The 23,481-nt window shown below is 43.9% G+C and overlaps 1 protein-coding gene across 4 annotated transcripts in view; it reads left to right on the forward strand.

Annotated features, from left to right (window-relative positions):
- The window catches only part of pacs1a (phosphofurin acidic cluster sorting protein 1a), a 47,726-nt gene that overhangs the window by 1,003 nt on the left and 23,242 nt on the right, over nucleotides 1-23,481 (forward strand). For all 4 annotated transcript variants that reach the window (XM_035431894.1, XM_035431892.1, XM_035431895.1 and 1 more), the window contains exons 2-5: nucleotides 17,778-17,865; nucleotides 19,696-19,785; nucleotides 19,976-20,101; nucleotides 22,107-22,251. In XM_035431894.1, the coding sequence (XP_035287785.1) occupies nucleotides 17,778-17,865; nucleotides 19,696-19,785; nucleotides 19,976-20,101; nucleotides 22,107-22,251 (449 nt within the window). The remainder of the gene's footprint in view (nucleotides 1-17,777; nucleotides 17,866-19,695; nucleotides 19,786-19,975; nucleotides 20,102-22,106; nucleotides 22,252-23,481) is intronic.

The raw sequence follows: 23,481 nt of genomic DNA on the forward strand, positions 1-23,481 counted from the left end.
TATGCTCTGCTGATCTGTCGGTCTGGTAAGAGTGCCATACATTAGTCTAGTCATACGCAGAAAATTAGGACTTTGCAATTAACGGTTTTTAGTCTTGGTCATTTATATCTCCCCACACTGATGTAGGCTGTTTTACTCGCTAATTGGTCCAGTTCGGAGTTGTAGCCTAGATGTCAACATGCCAACAACGCAAAAATGAGAAAGAAACATAACATTTCGCGTTAACTTTCACCCGCCGTGGGCGATTAGTGGTGCTGGGGATTAGCACTGATGATGGGTTCCCCCTAAGGCGCTGTTATCTAGGCTAATTGTTGAAAACATGTGTTTCAGATAACCTATGGATTCCCATCACAAATACCATAATCAACGCACTTGTATTGTCGCCTGCATGTATGGCCCTATTCTGTAATTGGCCAAGAAGAATAACGTTACTAAAACCGGCTCAAGTAAACTTCCACCTAGAGTAGGCTACAGTATTGTACGCGCGAACCATCGTTTGGGTGTTGATTGCCAGTAACGTGCTGGTTTTCCCCTTTCCGAACCGATCGACGGCGTCGGGTTTATTTGGACACGTTTTAGCCTACTGACAGGACGTAGGCTACCTACGTGACCTTGTTTGCCAGTGGAGCGTTCCGACCGTTTATCGCCATGCTCCCGTCCGTCAGCGCAAAGCTAGCAATAACTTGGTTTATAGTGCCCGTAGGCTATGTTGCAAATGTAACACAAGTTTTCGCAGCGGAAAAGAATTAGAAATTGTTATTAAGGGAGCGGCGGACTTACAGCTTCATATGTAAATTATTTATAAAAGAAGGCCTCTAATTTTTGCAATTATGGGTGGATGCGGATTTCAATGAATGTGTTGTCTTAATGCGCGCTACCAACCTGGGTTGGATTTATATATCTGTCTAGCTGATGAACTGTAGAGCACACACGGCAACACAGAAAACGAGGCGTACATAAAATACCCGCTCAATGCGTTTATTTGTGCAGTTTAAAACATAAACGTGAACATTAACTGTATTCAGATAGAGTAGCTAACCTCCAAATATGTGTTACTCTATTTGCCACACTCTGTTATTTTGTTGTAGATGGAATACAAACCCGTGTCGTTATCACCACATGTATTCGACTTGTTTGTCCTAACCTTTGTTCCTCACATCACCATAACTGGGAAAACATGAAATACAGACGTCTCTCATGAACAGGCTAGCCGCAAAATCATTTTTTCCTCAGTCTTTATTTTTGGTAATTAACTAATATTAACACAAAATTGCTGAAGGTTTTTATGTTGTACTGTATTTAATCTCTTGTTCCTCTGGTTTTCATTTTTTATCGGTTGAGACCCACCAGGAAAGATGAAGGAAACATTTAAAAATGACTGTCTAGCTTTATGTTCAAACTGTAAAGTATGGTAGGAAACCATTACTGATTTATTTACTGAATACTCTATTTGGGTTTTATTTTAACATGGTGCCACTAAACAAAGTATTGCAATGCATTCCTCAGTTTGCCAGTATGTATAGTGTCTGCAAGTTAATAAAACTCCCTCAGTGTGATAGTTATGCTGCAGACAACCTTCACCCTATATGTGGAAGAGCAGCTTCACTAGTAAAGTACAGACTGGCATGAAAAATGTATAGAACAGTTTATAATAGATGTAATAAACACTTTAATTCTTCATCTGGGCATGATACCTCATAGAGAAATGATCTGAGGTCAGAGTGGGTGGCAGGTTTAAGTGACTTTTATGAGGCCCGTGCAGCAGGTTCAAGACCCAGGACCTGATCCCAGGTCAGAGAGCGCGCAAATCCCTTCTTGTGGTCCCAAGCGCTGCTACTTCTTTGAGCAAGTGGCCCCCTTTTTTTGTTACAGGAAAAAGAAAAACGCTTGCTGCGCGGTAATTGTAATGAACAGCCATCTAATGTGCGGGAGGAGTGGGCGGGTGAGAGAAGGAAATCCAGCGAGGGGAGGTCAGAGCTGGTGTGATTATTTCCCTCTGTGTTGTATGCCTGCGTGTGAGCGTATGTATGTATTTACAAAGTTTATCTGTTAGTGGGAAATAGAGGATTGTGGGTATTTCCTGCCCTGGAGAGGCCCTGAGTGGGGGGCCGATGGGCAGTGCAGGAGGGGGCGGTAGAATAGTTTTGAAGACCCCCTTGACAGGCAAATGCTGACTGCGGGGGTGTGCTGCTGGCAGGGAGGGAGGGGGTTGAGTTAAGCCATGGTTACCACTGGTGCCTGGAAGCCAAGAATCTGCACCTGTGGAGGTTATTATGAGACACATCATGAGCTGCGGAAATCTGACAAAATGAATGACTTCAGCGAATTTAGCGAAAAATAGAAGTAAATAAAAAAAATAAGAGTGAGGTGTCAGGTTTCCTGTTGAATAAGTAAGGCGGTAATCTTTCATGGCTTAATTACAATGTGAGGTAAATGTCTTACACAGCGATGGTCTGAAAAGTCATATTGATTTTTCACTTACCATCTATCTTTATAATTCCGCCTTTAATCAGTTAATAAAGCGACAGATGCATCTGTTAAGATGGAGAAAACGCATGCAACCAAATCTTTCATTCTATTGATTCAATTTGACAGCTGGTCCACACATTTACATGTCTGCAACAAACAGAGACTTGTTCATAATGTCTTGCTTACTGTCACAACTTGGCCTTAACCCCTGCAATGTAGATAGGCGTTTTGAAGCTGGACTTGTAGACAGAAGTTTCAAGATTTGATTTCTAGGTGTTGGCCTTACGTACCCTTGGGCAAAGCACTTTATAAAAATAATAAAGCTTTGAGATGTTATATGACACGTACCAGGTGCTTGTGTGCATGACTGGGTTTTCCAGAGAGAAAATGCATCCCTGTAAGCCTAGAACCTGGCCTTCTTCTTTCACGTCAGGCTTACTGGCACCCGCATCTTTTCATTTAAGCAAATGGAGAAACTCAAAACCCCACTGAAAATAAGCTGCAGCTTCCATGAAAAGACAACTTAGATTAATGACAGTGAAATCCATGCTATTGAAAGTATAGGTGTTGACATGGCAATGTGCAGCTGGGGCGCAAATGAAACGGAGTATTGAGTGTTTAGCTGAACATGCAGCCAAGTGGTTCCTCAAGATATTCCAGATGGCAGACAAACAAATAGGGAGGGCTGATCTCTCAGCTGATGGAGTGCGTTCGCTTAGATCTCCTCCCTCTGTGATTGATTAAATGATTAGTTCGTGATTGTTTTAGCAGGGATTATAGTAATAATTATAGCTCAATAGATTTTGTTCACGCAGAGCTTTTCATTCCAAAAATTTGCTCAAAGTGCTTCACAGGCCTACTGAGGAATCTTGAGAGACCTCTGTATGTAAAGCTTTCTGTGTTTATCGCTGTCTCTGGATAAGGGTATTTGCCAAGCAAATAAATTATGTAATGTGATGTGAGTTCATTATTATTAATGTGAGCTAACCAGAGGGTTTACGGCCTTGTGGAGAGTTTTCTTTCTCTTCTTTCTGTCAGTATGCAGAGCTTTGACCCAGTGGCTCGGGCTCTTTGAGATGGTTCAATTTGTGGCCGCAGGTCTGAATCAGTGCTTCAAGGCATTCCCTGAGACTGAGGGGATGCCGTCTGTGCCCTTTGAAAAGGACTTTGTCTCAGGAGCATGTTCTTCTTCACTGGAGCTGTCTTTTTATGGGAGCGCTGACCTCATCCATCCTCGTATCGATCACCGTGTGGAAGGAGTCTCATCTGACCCCGAGCCCAGGGGCCCTGTTGCGGTCTCAGGGAATTCTGGGATAGGAAGCAGTGCTCCAAGCCCTCGGTGCGTTGTACGGGTGGCTGGGTGACTTCACTACACATTACATTTTACATTATTTATTAGTGTGGCAGATGCTCGGCTCTTAGCCTGGGCAGCACTCGTAGCTTTCCTTACAGTACTGTTGGCGTGTAGCTGGGTCGGTTAAATCAGTCCAAGTGCAGATAGGCTTAAGGGAACAGCGCTACTCCCTCACCAGGGTTTTAACTGGCGGCGTTTTGGTTAAAATTCCAGTTGCACGAACCGCTGTGTCTCAGTTCTGCTCCAACACAGCGGAGGCTTTCTCCCACACATCTCTGTCGCTCTCTGCTTTTGCCTCCTCTTCCCAGGGCTGTCACGATCACCATAACCGTCATACTGCTATTTATGAAAAACCATGCTGTTAAATTTCCATCACTGTGATGATGGGTTTTAAAAAAAAAAAAATGTTTATACCATTTTCAGTTTCATTTTGCAGAAATTTTAAAAAGCACCCGTGTGTTTTTTTCACTTATGGAATGAAAGACAACTGTAATGCTATCTACTTCCAGCTACAAATCTTCTAAATTGTGCTCTCTTCTACGGGCACCTCTTCCCCTTCTTGAATGGAGGTGCAGCCTACACTTTAAACTTAGCCGACTGGTGGATGCTAGGGAAAGGGTGGCAGTGTTCTGAACCCTAGTTAACGGTTACAAGACTTAAAGTAGTCTATTCATCTTTTTTTATGGTGGAAACAAAAGAACTTATGTTGATTTACAAAAGGCTGACTGTACAGATTCTACAAACAGCCTGTTCCTTTTTCATCCTACAATAATCAAGATACTAAATTCAACTTTTTTAGGTAATTGTTTTGGTGGGATAGCCATTCTCACTTCCCTTTATTGGTGAGAAAGAAGGGAGAAAACACATGTGCATGTGCACAACGAGCACTCAGAGTGGGTTTTTTTGTTGCTGCAGAAAAATATGTCCCTCCTGCACTGTATTCACCAAAATCCAACTTCTTTCTTACATGTTGCCTCAGGGAAAAAGCTGAAAATTGTGTATTACTAGGCAGCAACCCAAAATTCTATAGCGTTTCTTTCTTTTTGCTTACTATAGGCCAAATTATTTTTATGTGTTTAAACAAATGGAATTCATAATTTGTTTGACAGGTTTTAGGCAAAAAGTCTTTTTAAAAATTCCATAGCTAAATTAGGTTTCTTTTAGAAACAGTCCAGTGTGCTTTAGCAGTAACTAATGACTAATAGCCTACCTAGCGTGATAATGATAGTTATAAAAGATGCAATTTGGCTGCATAGCCAAAAATGGCTCCAAGAAAAGCTTCACCTACTGGTTACATATACAATTGCATAGAAAACAATTACGAGAAAGCTGTGGTTTGAACATGCTGCTACAGTAATGACTTGGTAATTGTTTTTGCATCCTTCACCCCACACTTAACTCTGCTACTGCCCTCCCCTTTCAGCAATGCTCTGCCTTTCCTGTCCCACCCTGCTAGCCCTGATTTTTAATTGGGGGGTGGACTTTGGGGCCAGGACTTAGGTATTCTATGACTGAGGGCATCTTGCATTTTAAAGTTTGGGTTACATTCCAATCTCCAGAACCATCTCATTTTGTCTTGTATATGGAGCGCTAGGTGTTTTTGTCTCCAGTCATTATTTTCTCCACAAACATTATAAAATTGCAGAACGTTAGGAGAAGTGGTCTGTGAAGTAGCGGGTCTGTTTGGTGGAATTTTAAGGCTTCTCCAATAAGTGCAGCTTCTCTATAGAGCTCTTACTGGGGTTTCTGTTCTGCAGTGGTAAAACATGAGTCACCACTTCAGCAACTCCATGGTTAATTTGCAGGCATCCAGAGTGACTGCAGGAGGCTGGGCTGAGATGAAAGTAGGGTCGGGTGAGGAGCTGTTCGCTGCTTGGAACATCTTTTCGTGCGTGAATGTGTGGATGTGGGTGTGTGTGTGTGTGGGTGTGCGTGTGTGTAAGTCCGTGAGTGCAGGATACAGCCTTTGTCTCCTGGCCAGTCTAGCCTCTGGGCCGCTGCCAAGGTCAGGAGCTGTAGTTTCGTTCCGTCCAGGATTTGCTTTATAGCGAATAGCATGTTTATTAATTATTGAAAGTTGAAACGCAAAGCAAATAAATGTGTGCAGGCGGAGCCTTTGGGGCTTTTCCAAAGGGATTTCTTCCTCTCCCTGACTAGAGATAACAAAAGATTGAGGAGGCCAGAGAGCCTAATGCTAATCCCAAACAAAAGAGTGGATAAGGCTGTAAAACCGTTCCCTCTCCTGTGGTGTATAACGCAAAGTATAAAATAAATCACCGGCAGACTCTGTGAATCGGAGGGGTATAGCTATAAGGGTTTATTAGATACTTTCTCCTTGCTGTGAGGGCTCTTTTTTATTTTTTAGAGGAGAGCCGATGGTCTGCCCTCATTATTCAGACAGGGAGAAAGCAGAGAGCGATAGAGAGAGAGAGAAGGGAGAATGGCTCAGAGGGTGCCGTGATGGGGGATCGAACCCCCACCCACACGGGCTGGACACATATCAGTCGGTCACTCTACAGAGGGGGAAGGCTATACAGGTACATATTAGACGCATCCTTTTAGAGAGGAACAGCTGTACTGGTGCGTTAGGCATGTTCTCTAAGAATGGATGGGTGTTCACTTTGGTAGGCTTGGCTGACCAATGATATTAGTCGTGCTTTGAGGAGGAGCCAGGCGGGTTGTTTTAAGAGTGAGCAGCTGTTTTGATCGCCCTAATCCCGCACGCACGCCAGGACGGCTGACACCGCTACCTGCGGCGAATCCCGGCGTATAGGAGCGTATCCAAGCGGAAGATTAACACGTTTCATTCACTGCCGTGCACCCTTATTCATATCCAGACAAGCCTGTGAACAGCACGCTTCTCGACACAGAGCTCTCCAGGCTGGGATCTGAGGAGCCCGCTCGCTCAGAAGCATCGCGGCGTCAAACGAAATGCGTCAGCTGCGAGTCGCTCGTGCGCAGGAAGCGCTGGTCGCATCTTCCACCAGGCAGGAAGCCAGTTTCTGCTCCACAGTCAGGCATCATCTCCATATCGGGGGATGGAACAGTGCGAGACTGATGACTGTAGATTGTGTTTGCCGAGAAAGGAACGAGAAGTTCTTTCCCCCATTTTCTAATCCGATTTGGAATGCCCAGCCACGGTTGTAGACCAGTCGAGTCACAGCGGCGTCCTTTGTCCATTCTGATTGGCGGTACCCCAGCGTGCGTGTGCACGCAACCGACTAGCCAATATATTTAACTCCTCACTTCAGAGCTACACCAGCGCGGTGTGTTAGGCCGGAAACATACCCTGCGTAAGTACGCGAGTGCAAATGACATCACCAGGCCGCCACACTGTAAACGCATGGCACGGTTGAACATACTCATAGTAGGTTCTTATGTCCCTGTGGAGGTAAGAAACCTGAGTCCTCAAGGGGTAATCCAGTTGTGAAAGACTGAGCGGGAGAAATCACAAATCGAAGAAGATGGATTCATCCTGTTATAGTGGCCTTCGCTGTGACAGTCAAATGACTTCATTAAAATGGCAGCGTGTGGGGTCCTGTACACCATTAGCGAATGCGGTGTGGACCAGGTACAGATTTGTGCAGCGCAGATAAACAGAACCTTAGTTTCATGGTTCTGATCTTTTTTTATTAATAAAATCCAGTCAGACTCAACAGTTTTAATGCTGTGCATTATTTTCACATTGTCACAACCTGTGTTGCAAGCACAGAAGATGAGGATATTGCTGGGAGCACCGGTTGGTTAAAGTTTGCCAATAATATTTTCTGCTGATAAACTGCTGCTCTGTTCATTTGTGCCAAACTTGTTTGATCAGTGTTTCTGCTGTATTTGTTCAACAGTTTTCTGCCATGAGTAGGCTAAATATTAAATGCATAATATTAAAGAACATTTTTGCTTGATGGAATGATCTTAAGTCTTTGGTTATTTGAATGAAATAAAATATTTTGTGAATTACTATTGTTAATGCAGTGCAGTTGTTAATTCTTTAATCTGCTTTTAGTGAGTCTTTTACTTGACCTGATACTTCTGCTAAATCTTTTTGATCAGCTCATGATCAGCTTTTGTGCACTGATATGAAGAATTTTGCTGTCATCTAATCCACGTTCTATTGAGGCTTCTGCGTACAGCTAATTAAACCTGGATTATTGGTTGAAATCTGCATGTTCACTGGCCCTCCAGGATGGGAATTGTCCGCACTTGGTCAATTGGGAAGGTTCTGGAAATCTTAAATCTATGTAGGCTATGTCTAGAAGGACCTGAGAACATTGTAAGATTTCCAGAACCTTCCCAGTTGACCAAGTATGGACAATTACATTCCTGGAGTGCCAGTGGACATGCAGATTTCAACCAATAATCCAGGCTTAATTAGCTGTACGCAGAAGCCTCAATAGAATGTGGATTTTTAAAAACCTTTTAGCAAATGTTATTTGTTGGGTAATGTTGAATGGCGTATAAATGTCTGATATTACTAGCTCTTTCAAGTTTAGCTGGATCAGAGTCTCTTGAGCTTCACCATGCTTGGATGCTTTTCAGAATCTCAGGACTTCTGATCACTGTAATCCAAGTGCTTTTTCAGACTAGAAGTGCCAGTTAATTGTGAGAACCTAACACTTTATGGCTTTGTTTTGATCGCGATATCTGTGGAGATTTATGTAAATGAAGAAGGAGCACTCTTACCAGATGAAAGCCTGATGTTTAAGGCCTTTTTATGGTGGAAATAGCTAGTGGGAGTAGCCCGTTTCTCCTCCATCCTGATGCTCCCTTTCTTAATGAGGGTCACGTCCTGTTGTAGGTGTGTCATGTCCTTCCAAGTACAATTTGGAAGTGAAGTTTGCAAGGACAGAACATTTAGCTTATTGGAACACAGCCCTGCAGAATAAAGCACTTGTTGTATTGTTATTGAAAACATAGCAAGGGATTTGTGCCTTAATGGAGAAATTAATTTTTGATTCCTTGGTAGAATAAATGAAGGCTTTTAAATTGAATAAAGCTCTCCAAAGTGCTTTGGTTTTGGAAGAACAAGCTCTTTTATAGCTAATATTCAATATTTTATACTTCTGCTGGTATCACTGTATTGAAATGACCTCCTCCTGTTTCCGCCTGTTTATTTAATTAAATTTTACTTCTAATAAATAGGCTAATATTTCTCATACTTGCTGTTTTTTTAAATCGGGTGGATGAGCCATAGTAATTATATGGGATATGTGTGTAATGTAAATACATACATCAAAACGAGTCTGCGAAAACACTGCTTGGGGGCCATTATTGGACGCTGCCGGTGTCTTACTCTTCATTGTCTTGGTGTTCAGCACTTTACACTTCGCGAAAATGGGTCAAACGATTCGCTTGGTCAGTCAGTCCGCTGTTGGCAGACCTGACCTGGTTCACTCATGGGTAGCGAGACTTACCCTTTACTGGGCAAGTCAACCGTGCTGGAGAACTGGAGCAGCTCTGGGCTTTACAGTCCCCTTCCTGTTATAGTGAGAGAGCAAGTGACCACTGTCCATGTTGTGAGAGAGTAAGTGACCACTACCCCATTCCTGTTATAGTGAGAGAGTAAGTGATCACTATCCCCTTCCTATTTTAGTGAAAGAGTAAGTGATCACTGTCCATGTAGTGAGAGAGTAAGTAATTACTATCCCCTTCCTGTTATAATGAGAGAGTAAGTGACCACTGTCCATGTTGTGAGAGAGTAAGTGATCACTACCCCCTTCCTGTTATAGTGAGAGAGTAAGTGATCACTATCCCCTTCCTATTTTAGCGAAAGAGAAAGTTATGACTGTTCCCTTCCTATTATAGTGAGAGAGTTAGTGGTCACTATCCCCTTCCTGCTATAGTGAGAGAGTAAGTGATCACTATCCTCTTCCTATTATAGTGAGAGAGTTAGTGGTCACTATCCCCTTCCTGTTATAGTGAGAGAGTTAATGGTCACTATCCTCTTCCTGTTATAGTGAGAGAGTAAGTTATCACTATCCCCTTCCTGTTATAGTGAGAGTGTAAGTGATCACTATTCCCATCTGCTTATAATGAGAGAATATGTGATCACAAATACAATCCAGTTACATTTTGAGAATATGTGCTCACTAGTCATTATTACTGTAAGAGTGTAATGGATCATTGTAATGGAGTTAGTAAGTGATCACAAACCCTCTCTCATTATACTCAGAGAGCAAGCAATCAATAGCCGCATCTTATTATTGTGAGAGATGAAGTGAGATCATTGGATGTTGGGTTCACCAGCGTCATATTCCTTGTCCTTGACTGTGGGCTACACCGCCAGGGCTTAATTTGATTGGTAGCTCCGGTTTCTGTTCTTGCTCTGTTGTTCAGTGGCAGGTGTCTTTGAAGCGGCCACCAGGGAATGGACTTCCATTGGCTCTTTTATCCTGAAGCCGTTTCTGGCAGGTTTGCATTACCATCACCCACATTAACCTTCATACCGCAAAGCCATTTTATTCACAAAAAAATCTAGTTTATACATTATTATGAAGGAAAAGGTATGCGAGACAATTAAAATAATTATTATTTTGAGCGCAAAACATAATGGCTGCGTAAAACTGACTCGAAAGGATCCTCACTTTCATTGGCAAGCTTTTTAAAAACACAGATAATTGTGTAATAAAAATAAAATGCGTAGAAGGGCTTTTTTTTTTTTAGTGTTTCTGTTATTGTAAGAAAGGGAGAGAGTGAGTGCTGAATCACCACTCCCACAGAGATGACAGGTGGAGGTCTTTCACGTAGCGCTCCATCCTCCGCTCTGTTCTATTGTCGACTGCACGCCGGTGTTACGCGGCAGGGGCGGCAGTGTGCGGTAATGGTGCCGGTGAAGCTGCCTCGGTACCTTTGGGAAAGGTTCTTCATCTTGACTGTTTTACAGTGACGTTATCCGGCAGTATAAATAGATTGTAGGCTAGATGTAAAGAATGTGAACTGTGTAGCTCGTTCTGAATATGCGCATCTGTTAAATGCCTATTATGTGTCATTCTGCTCTGATCGCTCCTGTTTATTCACTTACCTTTATTTAACTAAATCGATTATCGATTATGAAAATGTAATGGAAGTGATTGTTCAGCCAGAAAGATTTTGGGGAGCCATTTTGGAGGGGGGGGGGGCGGAGAGCGCATGTAACAAGCCTAAGGGAATGTGTCCAGCACACTGGGGTTGAGAACCTGCTCTTTCAGAAGAAGTCCCCTGGGTTGTCTAATGGCCACAGTGAGCCAGGAACCCGGGTGTAAACTTTACAGCCACCGTCACTATGGCGGGGCATTTTGTTTCTGCCTGGTCCAGGGGGAAGGATGCTTGCAACTGGCCGCCCAACAATAGCGGCTCAAGTTTCCAAGGCAGTCTCCCATCCGAGTATTAGCCAGTCCCACGCCTGCTTAGCTTTGCAGCTTCACAGGAGATGGCTACCTGATAGTATGGCTGCTGACTGTGTCCCGCTCCAGTAGAAAAGCATCTTGTTGAAAAGCGCCCCCTCCCCTGAATTCAGCAGCTCTTCTCTCTGTGTCTTTCAGCTTCAGAGAGCCGTCCCCGATTGTGCGGTGAATCCATTTGGCCTTTTTCGTGTTTCTTGGCGTGACGCGGTATCCCACACGGTAGCTTGCACGTCTGTGTGGGTGTGCGAAGCGAGTGGCTGTTTTAGCGGTGCGGTTTGATGATGAACGGGTCTGTGAGTGCCTCGTCTCAGGGTCCTATGGTCGGCAGGTTTAGCACTGTGCGCACACCGGGCCCTTGTCTTTAGATTTGTTTTTATACGCAGTTGATGTGGGAGTCTTGCACTGTGTATAATCATCTGTTTCTCTGTATTGGGCTGGTGCAAAGGGATAGACGAGTGTGTCATTATGAGAGCAATCGTTTAAAATTCAGGTTGAGAGGCGTGTTGCTTTTGGTGTGGCACAAATGTGTGTGTGTGTTTGCACTTATGAATGATTGTGTTACTGTGGTGTGCGTGTGTGTCTGTGTCTGGGTGTATGTCTGACTGTGTCCATGTATGAGTATTTACTTGTATATATGATTGACCGTGTGTATGTGCATGTCTCTGTGAAAGTGTGATTGTGTGTTTGTGAATATGTTTGCATATGTGTGTGTGTGTGTGTACGCGTGAGAGAGAGAGACAGTCTGTGAGTGTGTGTGTATGTGCGTGCGTACGTGTGTGTTTGTAGTCATCATGGGTGGATGTTAGGTTTGCTCCTCAGCCTCCTGCTGTGAGTAACAGATTGAAACTCAGCAGGGGGTGGGCCTTGTGGGCATAGTGCTGGGGGTTGGAGGGGGGTGGTTGGAGGGTTTGTCTAAATCAGAGCTGCTCTGGACTCTGGAGGACTTTCTTACTTTGACTTTATGTGCTGCTGCTCTTAACCCCACATGAACTCACCAGTTTAATATACCGCACCCCCTCCCCCAGCGCGCTGAGAATGATCTATGAGGGTCAGTGAACTGAAGCTACCGTCTGCCATCTGCAATAAGTGTCATGGGACCTTATAATAACTGCTCTCAGGAAAGATATGGTCTCCTATAGCCATAGGCATACGTTTCATTTCAGCTTTTCAGTGCTGGGCACTGCGGGGCCACCTAGTCTCACATACTAAATGTATTGGGTGGTGGGGGTGACATGTCTTCCTGTCTTCCCCCCAAAACCTACACACGTGTCTACAGCCTAACATCCCATTCACTACACTGGGATGTGGGGGGGGGGGAGGACTGTCCCAGCTGGGGCCAATCCCAGCATGCATTAGGCGAGAGGCAGGTATGCAGCATGGACAGGTTGCCAATCCATCACGTGGCTCACATACTATTTACTCATACATTCATTCCCCAAAGACAATTTAGACTCTCCAGTTAGCTATACCGCCATGTCTTCGCATGAAGACGTGCAGGTTAGTCTAAGTACATGCATTTGCACCCCCATGCCAGCCGCTACGCTATGAATTTATGCTATAAATATTTTAAACCCCGCTAACTCATACTTTCACTCTTCATTTGCAGTTCAAGCAGCTGACAGCTGAAAATATGTTTGAAATAGTATGACTGAGCACCGATTGGCGTTCCACCTGTAGATTTCACGGCGTTGAACGCACGCGACGGCTCGTCTGCGCGTCGCGTCTCCTGCCGTAACCGATGCGGAGGCGCCGTCTGCACATGCTCGGAGGCTTCGCTAGACTCCTGATGCGTGCTTAGGAGGAGCCACTGAGCGCTGTAGCGCGTTCTGCATTCTAATGAAAAACTCTGTCAACAGTTTAATTCCTGCCCAAACAGTTTGATATGAGAGGAAGTGTCGGTGCTGTATTTGTTAAGCAGTCAGTGCTTTTCTTGTCATTTATGAATATACTTATTCAAAGATTAATGAATGCTACATATTCATTAATCTCTGCCAGCAGCCTTTTAAAATGTATGAATAAATTAAATTATATTTGCATCAACAGTGTTTCTGTTACTTTTTGCGCAGTTGAATTCATTTATGGGGTGGGGAGGTTGAGTGAATACTGGGAAAAGAGACTTCTAACCGTCTCAGCTCCTGCGGCAGTAGGGCTAGATGTTATCCAGGGTGTCCCTGGGTTCAGTTTGGCCCTGAATGCTGAAACTCAGCATTGACTGCACAGATTCAGAGTTGTAGGAAACGTGGACTAAGTAAAATCATATGATGACATTTTCAGTAACTGAGTAAAGTCTTATGATGCAATTTTAGGTGAGTGAGCAAAATAATATGATGACATTTGAGGTAGGTGAGTAAAATCATATGTCATTTTCAGTGGTTGAGTAAAATCGTATGATGGCATTTTATGTGGGTGAGTGAAGTCATATGATGGCATTTTAGGTGGGTGAGTAAAATCATGTGATGTCATTTTAGGTGGTTGTGTAAAATCATATGATGTCATTTTGCAGATGTGAGCATCGTCATAAGTCAGCTGGCAGGGAGAACAGAAGCTGTGTGTGGACTCTCTCCCCTACTCTATCTGTGTGTCTGTTTGCGCGTATATGAGTATCTGTGCGCATGTAATAGTAAGCATATAGACACTACACTTACGTGAAACTTAACACACAATAATAACACACAACCAATACACAAAGTGTTAAAGTCAGTTAAATCCAGCTTGTTGTCCTCCACTCAAACTCAAAGGCACACTTACCCCACGCACACTCACAAACACCTATGCACTCATAAACACACTTCTACAAGCGCCTGAAACCCTTGCTCTTGTTGGGCGTTTGCACAAGCTAGTACTCATTCTCAGCTGCATAATTCATCAGAGAATGGGAGGCTGTGTTTCAGAGATACAACACCTCTGTCTAACTGACTACAGGAACGTAGATTAAAGAGAAGATTGTAGATTGAAACTTTATTATGCAGATATTCTAAATAATTTAGTTAGGGTTATGCAAAACTCATTATTATACGTTTATCAGTCGGGTAAGCCATTGTTGTCTGCACGCCTGCCGGAGATGAGGAGAGAGACAAAGAATATGTCAGAGAAAAATAAATATATTTAATTTATTTTCACTTTTATCTTTGTTATCAAAGTGAAATATGGGGCTCTCTTGTGTTTTCAAAATTAAAAACTTGATTAAATGAAAACCAACAGGGAAAAAGAAATGTTCATCTACGATTATGACAAACTGTGGTGGTGTATGCAAGGGCAAGTTAGGATCAATGGTTGATCATGATAAGGCTGCTTTTTACCTGTAGAAGAAAAAGCAATCCAGTTGTGCCTCGATGTAAAGACTTATCTGTTTTATATGTGGAAGTACCCCCTTGGGCATTTTGTACATGAAATTCAAATATATATGCTCAGTGAAGAAGAGAAACTTGAATGTACTGATCATTGGCTTGAGGCTGAATTGAACGGGAAATCGGAAGCTGTGAGTAAAGGTTGCTTCCTGTCATTATGAGGTCAGGGTTAAATGTTCCAAAGGAAAGCAGCACTTGAATGAAAGCTGGACAGAATGGCCATTTTGTATTTGTATTCGTGTTTATTTATTTGCACCCTAAAAAAGAATAATAAAGACACTACAAAACAATGTGTGCCAGGGAGGTTATGATACCCAAATGGGTCATAAAAATTCCTCACCTGCGAATACATTTATATGATGTGTGCAATGAAGACAAAAAACAATAGAAAGGGTACTGTCATCGTAGCCGCTTTCTATCATTTTCAGTGTTTTCAATCTTGCAGTGTCGCTGCCGAATCTTGACAGTTGGATTTATTTTATGGCTTTCGGAACCTGGTCGCTTGACATAACAATACACAACCACAAGGTTAGCCAATCACCTGTGACCTCTGTCATCCAGACTCAACTTTCAAAGTAACGGTAGCTAGCTTTATGATGTAAACATGGACGAGAATATTGCCGTCAGTGAATTTGGACACGGTTACTGAGTAACTGCTTCTCCTCCTCCGGCAAGTAGCTAGCTGCATTTCGGAGCAAACAACCACAGGCTATTAGAACGGTCCCTGGTACATCACAGAAGAAGTCTTCACTGACTTCATATTCAAATTCATATGCTTTATTGGCATGCCCACATAGCCATTGGTACAGCATTGCCAAAGAAATACTAATAATAACTTCACTGTGCAGATAATTCCAGTAATACATCTGTACAGACTTGGAAGCACTAAAAACGTATTTTGGAGAACAGGCTGATACTATTGAGATGGCAGGCCTGCTTATCTCTGCCTGGCTCAGATTAAATAGAGCATTTGTACTCTCCCTGAGTCCTAGAGCAGAAACGCTAACTCTATTAATGTTGCACATTTTAGGGACTGTAATGTTATCACAGACCACAGAGTGGTTGCTACCTGAATGACAAGGTCACCCCACTGTCCTCTGCTGTTGTGCTTTGTGTGGCAAATATCAATTCTCATGCTTGTGTTTGGGTGCGTGCATGCATGCGTGCGTGTGTTTGTGTGTGTGTGTGTGTGTTTGTTTGTGTGTGTGCGTGTGTACGTGTGTGTGTGTGTTTGTGTGCGTGCGTACGTGTGTGTATGTGCGTTTATGTGTGTGTGTGAGTTTGCAAGAGATGGGGGGGAGCCTCCCTCGTCTTGGTGCCGTGCATAATCGGATTGGAGAGATGACAGCAGTCAGTGATTTGGGGGAGTGGGGGGGGGAAGCAGAGCAGAACACCTCGCACCCCCACGCTGAGGGCGCTGTAAAAGTGTCAGGTTCATTAAGGGCGGAGCCGGCGGGGGGGCCTGAGGGAGGGTGTGAGATTAGCTGTGTTTGTACACTGCTGTGCGCTGCATGCTAATGTCGACTCCCACTCGCGCAGCGGTGCTGCCGGTCTACGCGGCTGCCGGCAATGTCACCATGCTCAAATCGATTTCCAGGATGCGCATCTCCTGTGGCGGGAGGGAGGTGGGGGCAGGAGCGGGCGGGCGGGGTGGGGGGGAGGTGCGCAGAGTCTGCCAGGAGAGGATCAGAACTAATGAAACTCCGCTGGCCCTCCGGCGTGACTCTCCACACGTCCTCCCCTCGAGGGATGCTGATTCAGTTGACCTGGCAACCCGGGGAAGGCATTAACGGTCCGGCTGCTGCTGCTGTTGGGAAGCCAGCTCATTTCTCCTGATGAAAGCTGCTGATAGGACGATCGAAAGGTCTGGGTCCCTGTGGGCTGCCTGTGTTGGCTCTGTTCGTGTATCGACTCAGAGGCGACCTCGTCCCCCCCGACACCCCGTCCTTTCGCTGGTCTGCGGTTTGGGGTTGGTGCCCCTAACAGCAGGGCCAAGACAGATCAGTTTTTTTGCCAATAAATTCAGTCACTGGTTATTCCTCTGGCCGAAACGTGTGGATAATCCAGAGCGGGCATAAATGTGAAAAATGACCCAGGAAAATTAAAGTGGGTGGGGCTTGAAGGAGGCGGAGCCAGGGAGTCAGTCACAATTGAGCTGTTTGAATGTTTTAAGGGGAACTGTTTTTGTGTTTGAGAGCTCTTTAGACTTCTCATCATTTGTGAATTTTAGAAATGCTTGTGTCTTGAAATGCATTCACAACTTCTGAAGATAACAGTCTAGCCATGGGTTTTTTTGTGTATGTATGTGTGTTTCTGTGCGAGAGTGAGTATAGGAGAAATAGAGAGAGGCAGTGAGATAGAGAGAGATAGAGATTGAGAGACAGAGATAGAGCGAGAGATGGAGAGAGATAGATAGAGAGAGAGAAGGTTCTCTGTGAAGGTTCTTCTGTGTCCAGCCAGCCATTGTAAAGACCACCAATCCATCATGGGACGTCCCACAAACAAACTTCAGTGACGGCAGAGACGCCCGGGCACATTGATCTGGGACGCTGCTATGATTTACGCCCGAGCGCTAATATTCCAAATGCGTTTTCCCCCTCGGCGACGCTCCCGTCTCCCCTCCAGCTCTTGGGCACGGACAGAGGCGCGGTGTTTTACGGCTCGGGTCCTAAACCCTTTTCTTTCAGGGCCGACAGCCAAACTGGTTTCACAAGTAAATGCAAATCTCTTCCCCTCCGTTAGGATGTTTTGTTCAAAGCTCGGAGCGTAGATTTCCACGATAATTTAGTTGATTATTGGACTGTAATTACCTCCCATTAGGAGTAATGTCCGTTTATTTGTTTTTTTTACTGGCTCAATAGAGATGAGTGTTTAATTATTGATGGCAAGGATGGCTTAAGATGGATATGTGACCGATTTAACATGCTCTTAGGGTACAGAATTTTATAGAACAATTGATTTATTGATAAATTCCCATAAACTACTATTAGACTATTCCAACCCCCATTATTCAGAGTATGTGCAGTTAAAAATGCCATGATGCTGTCAGTCAACCTGCTTTTGTTTTTCTTGATTTTTTATTTCCTTGTATTTTGGAATCAGCAGTTGTGTTTTGCTTTCATGCACCCACACAGAGCCCTGCAGCTGAAGTGGAATCACTTGTCCGGTGCTCTGTCTCATTCTCTTCATATCTCTCTCTCTCTCTTTCTTCATATCTGACTCCTTCAGGCTCTTTAATCTCACGCTGAAGAAGTTGGTGATATTGAAGGAGCTGGATAAAGACCTCACCTCGGTGGTCATCGCAGTCAAACTGCAGGTACCTCTTCTCCCTCTCCCCCCTCATGGACAACTGCACAGTGCCTAACACAAGAAGATACTTATCAGAGAACACAAAGAATAAAATAACCACCGTAGTTACGTCAGTAAAGCTAATAAAGAGAACACCACTAGCTCACTCTGCACCTCTTCATAGTAGTGACAAAGAAATATTTTACGTAAATCATTGACAATGTTGACTACGTAAGAAATAAACTGCCTTATTAAAGAACCTTGGTTATAGTAATTTGGTAATTCATTGTTTAATTAAAAAAAATAAAAAAATAAAGACAAATAAATAAAGATAAAATAAATATAGCTTCAAACAGCAATTTGTGGGGTCCAATTGCAAATGGACTGCCCCAACAGGATTAAAAATATGGTGCAGAAGTTTCTATGAATTTGAACAACATGTAATGGTTTTACTTCGTTTTAGAAACTTAAATGCTAGCATGATCCTTTCCTAAATTCACACGGTAACCTACTGTGGCAAGCTTCCGTGTGTATTCACTGTTGAGGAATGGATTTTTTGGCATTGCAATTCTGTGGCCAGAATTGAAGGTCTGACCTCCAGATTACAGACACAGTTATGGACAAGCGCTTTGTCACATGTTACGGTGATTGAATTCCGGGCCTTTAAGTATGAATCTTAATCGAAACTAAATGGTTGCTACAGAAAAATATTCTTTTTCCTTTTTCACATTGTGTATGACAGCCAAACTGTCGCAGAGAAAAACTTAGAGTGATGGAAGTGCACAGATCATTTCTACTCAAGTGTTGTGTGAATCAGCCTTGCACAAAATGGGCTTGTAACTGTTATAATGCTTCTAACTGTTGAGCTCATGACAGCCCTTTCTGAATGGGCTGTCACATTTTCTTAATAATTAAGATTGGTAGAAAATTGCGACAGTGATTATGCGTGCTTACGTTTGTAAATACCAGGGCAGTGGTTCCTCAGAATAATTTGACAGATTACATTGTGCAGATGTAATGTTCCATCGATTGGGTTGCCATGTAAAGGCATTATATAAAAACCCTTCCTTTACAATACAGATAAACCTGAACATGAAGATTAAGTGTGCTGTGGTATTTTTAAAAACTTTTATAACAGTTCACAAGAAAAAGATTTTTCAGTTTTCAGTTTGGGGAAGATTTTGAGTAATTCACCTACAAGGTTACAATTTAGATTGAAGATTTCATTGTATGAAAGTTTTTGTAGGAGTAAAGCAATGTCTGTACCAGGTTTTGTGCAGCAAACATGATGTTAAGGATTTAGAAATTTGAAATGTGACTATCAATGAACTGCTTTTGGGACACCGGCTGTCTTGACAAGATCCATCCTGAGGCATGTGCATTTAGGTTAGCTCTTTACCTGCCTGGCAAATAATGAGAATAAGAATCTGAATAAGGTTACTCTATTGCTGTGTATTTTACCGTAGTTACTGTGTGGTTAGCTATAGAAATGCCTGGCTAGTGGAGGCTGGGGATCATTGATATGGATGTGAGATTTATGTTTAGAAAGTACAAATTTTCAAAGCTCTTTTTAGTCATGCTGACACACAAAAGGTCACAATGACATCTTAAGATGTGGATGACATGAGACAGTTGTTGACATGCAGTTGTTTTTCTCCTATTATTTTTTTTTGCCGGAGGGATGAAAGAACTAATCAATCTAGGAGATTGGATCAATTTCAAATATGCAAATTACAAGCAAATTATCTTTCTTTCTCCCCTCTCTCTTCTCTCTCGCTGTCGCTTACTCTCATTTTCTCACTTTCTCTTGTTGCTCTCTCTCTCTCTCTCCCTCCCTCCCTCTCTCCCCCTCTCTCAGGGCTCTAAGCGTATTTTACGCTCCAATGAGATCTTGTTGTCTTCAGCTGGACTGACAGAAACAGACCTGCAGCTCACATTCTCTCTACAGGTGAGAAAAAGAAGAATAAAATTACCCCAGGGCTATTGGGAGGGTGTGAAAGATTATTATTGCAGAACTAACGGATAATGGAACACTGTTACCGTGTCTAGCAGAGGAAATAGGGATGGGCTTCACAGGAGGAAGAATTGTATATATTTAGTGACCGTTTACAAATGTTTAACCCCCTCCTTCCCGGCAGTACCCACACTTTTTAAAGAGAGATGCCAATAAGCTGCAGATCATGCTCCAGCGACGCAAGAGGTACAAGAACCGCACAATCCTGGGCTACAAGACGCTGGCGCTGGGCCTGATCAATATGGCCGAGGTGAGGTAACCACATCGGTGGGTCTCATGATCATTTCTCAGGCAGTCTATTCTATTCTCACAGTCACAGCTAATTTACACACATGGCTTAATTTCTCATTACTCACAAGGCCCCCAGAGGTAAAGTATTATGATGGATTCCAGTAGCATCCAGTGAGTGCTGAGTGCCTGCTGTTCTGCTGCACCTGACCGGCAGTGACTGCCGTGTGTAAATGAGCTTTGGACTGAAACCAACGTCAGAACAGGAGCTGATATCTGTACAATCAAGAGAGTTTGATGTCAGGGGACGGGTGTTGTGGAAAATGACTAAAAATAACAGGTTCGAGATTTTAAAAAAAGAAGAAAACAATCTCTGTGGGGAACCTGGGAGTAAGTGAGCTGAGACAGATGGCTCACTGGGAACTTGATGCTACTGAAAGGTTTTCAGTTGAAAACCGCAGGTACAACATGGCCGCTGCCCTCTCGTCTGTTCAGCGTGTTGCTGCAGCTGCAGTGCATGTCTTGAGCTGAGCGAGGGGCAGTTATGTAGCTGTTTGAGGGGTTATTATGACGGTGAGTGCAGGGTAGTTATGTAGCAGTGTGAGGGGCAGTTATGTAGCTGTGTGAGGGGTAGTTATGTAGCGGTGTGGGAGGTAGTTATGTAGCGGTGTGGGAGGTAGTTATGTAGCTGTGTGAGGGGCAGTTATGTAGCTGTGTGAGGGGCAGTTATGTAGCTGTGTGGGGGGTAGTTATGTAGCAGTGTGAGAGGCAGTTATGTAGCTGTGTGAGGGGCAGTTATGTAGCTGTGTGAGAGGCAGTTTTGTAGCTGTGTGAGGGGCAGTTATGTAGCTGTGTGAGGGGCAGTTATGTAGCTGTGTGAGGGGCAGTTATGTAGCTGTGTGAGAGGCAGTTATGTAGCTGTGTGAGGGGCAGTTATGTAGCTGTGTGAGGGGCAGTTATGTAGCTGTGTGAGGGGCAGTTATGTAGCTGTGTGAGAGGCAGTTATGTAGCTGTGTGAGGGGCAGTTATGTAGCTGTGTGAGGGATAGTTATGTAGCTGTGTGGGGGGTAGTTATGTAGCTGTGTGAGGGGCGGTTATGTAGCTGTGTGAGGGGCAGTTATGTAGCTGTGTGAGGGGCAGTTATGTAGCTGTGTGAGGGGCAGTTATGTAGCTGTGTGGGGGGTAGTTATGTAGCTGTGTGAGGGGCAGTTATGTAGCTGTGTGAGGGATAGTTATGTAGCGGTGTGAGGGATAGTTATGTAGCTGTGTGGGGGGTAGTTATGTAGCTGTGTGAGGGGCAGTTATGTAGCGGTGTGAGGGATAGTTATGTAGCTGTGTGGGGGGCGGTTATGTAGCTGTGTGAGGGGTAGTTATGTAGCTGTGTGAGGGGCAGTTATGTAGCTGTGTGAGGGGCGGTTATGTAGCTGTGTGAGGGGTAGTTATGTAGCTGTGTGGGGGGCAGTTATGTAGCGGTGTGAGGGATAGTTATGTAGCTGTGTGGGGGGCGGTTATGTAGCTGTGTGAGGGGTAGTTATGTAGCGGTGTGAGGGATAGTTATGTAGCTGTGTGGGGGGCGGTTATGTAGCTGTGTGAGGGGTAGTTATGTAGCTGTGTGAGGGGCAGTTATGTAGCTGTGTGAGGGGCGGTTATGTAGCTGTGTGAGGGGTAGTTATGTAGCTGTGTGGGGGGTAGTTATGTAGCTGTGTGAGAGGCAGTTATGTAGCTGTGTGAGAGGCAGTTATGTAGCGGTGTGAGGGATAGTTATGTAGCTGTGTGGGGGTAGTTATGTAGCTGTGTGAGGGGCGGTTAGGTAGTTAGGGTTTTGAAGGGAAAAAAGGAAAGTGTTTCACTCAGAGTGAAGTATCACGCACTACTTACATATACATTCAAACAAATGTAAATGTACACACACATGCAGGCACACACATGTACACACACACACATTCACACACGTACACACACACACACAAATACACACACACATTACAGTGAGCGTCTCTCTCTCTCTCTCCATGTCTCCCCGGCAGGTGATGCAGCACCCCAGTGAAGGGGCTCAGGTTCTGGGGCTCCACAGCAACGTGAAGGACGCCTCCGTCCCCGTGGCCGAGATCCGCGTCTACTCCCTCTCCAGCCAGCCCATCGACCACGAGGGGCCCAAGGCCAAGCTGTCCGGTGAGCGGGGGGGGGGGGGGGGGTCGGTGGGAGAGGATAGCGGAAGGGGAGAAAGTGGTGAGGAAGGAGAAAGAGAGCAGAGGGGGAGAGAAGGAGAACAGGGGTGGAGAGAGCCAGGGAGGGGGAGGAAAGATATTAGAGGATAGAGGAGGGGGGAGGAAAGGTGTGAGAGGGTAGAGGAAGGGGGGGGAAGCGGTGAGGAAGAAGAAAGAGGGCAGAGGGGGAGAGAGAAGGAAGGGGGATAGATTGTGGAGGAGAGAGAAAGAGAGAGCGTGTCCAAAACATGATGGAGGTCCCTGTTACTGAGCGGTAGTTATGTGAAAAGCTACAGGCCATCTTTCCAAAGAAAGCCTGTGTGCTCAACAAAATTTTCAATTAAATGCTCAAGCACAGCAGCCATAACCTACAGGAGGTGATGACTAAATCTTCAGTTTCTGTGTGCGCTTCTTAACTGGTGTCTCGAATCAAGGACTTAGAACTTACAAGCTGTCTTCCAGACAGCAATTGCAATTACCAAGGCATTTTGTGGGCTGAAAGCTGAAAAGGGTACTTTATTTTTTATTCACACAAGACTTTGAACTTTAATATTAACTTCCCAAATATAATGAACACAATCAATGGCTTGAGGAAAAGTCAAGTTGGGTTTGAATCACTGCAACTGAATCACTGAAATATATCTTATTTATACCTTCACACACTAATAGGCAAATATGTCAATCATAACCGAAAAATATATCCCTGCTTTATAGACTTTTAAAAAGCAGAAAGCAAATTTGGGTGCTGTTGGTGTCTAAATAGAGAGAATCCTGTGGCAGTCTCCTGAATACCCTCCTCAGACCCGACGGAGTATTTTAATTATTCACATAATGCAAATGTGTCTTGGATGACAAAAACATTGCAGTGAAAATATTTTTTTTTAAATATTATTAATTTTATTTTTATCAAATGTCCCTCGTAGTGGTAGTTTTCAACGTAGCAGAATATATGGTTCTTGAGATTAAGATGAGAGACTTGTGTCCCCTACAGAGGACAACATTTTTGAATTCTAACTTAAAATTTGAAAATAGTTCAGATCTTTCTTGTGTAAATACAACACAACTGCATAAGACATTCATCTTTGTTTTCCCTGCAGAGTTTTTTGAACTTATTTTCACTTAGCAATTCAGCAAAACATGCAATTTGACAAGGGGTACAAAAACATCTGAAGTATGCTACACAGCACTTCAATAA

This window comes from Anguilla anguilla, chromosome 9 (assembly GCF_013347855.1).
Source record: "Anguilla anguilla isolate fAngAng1 chromosome 9, fAngAng1.pri, whole genome shotgun sequence".
Taxonomy (NCBI): domain Eukaryota; kingdom Metazoa; phylum Chordata; class Actinopteri; order Anguilliformes; family Anguillidae; genus Anguilla; species Anguilla anguilla.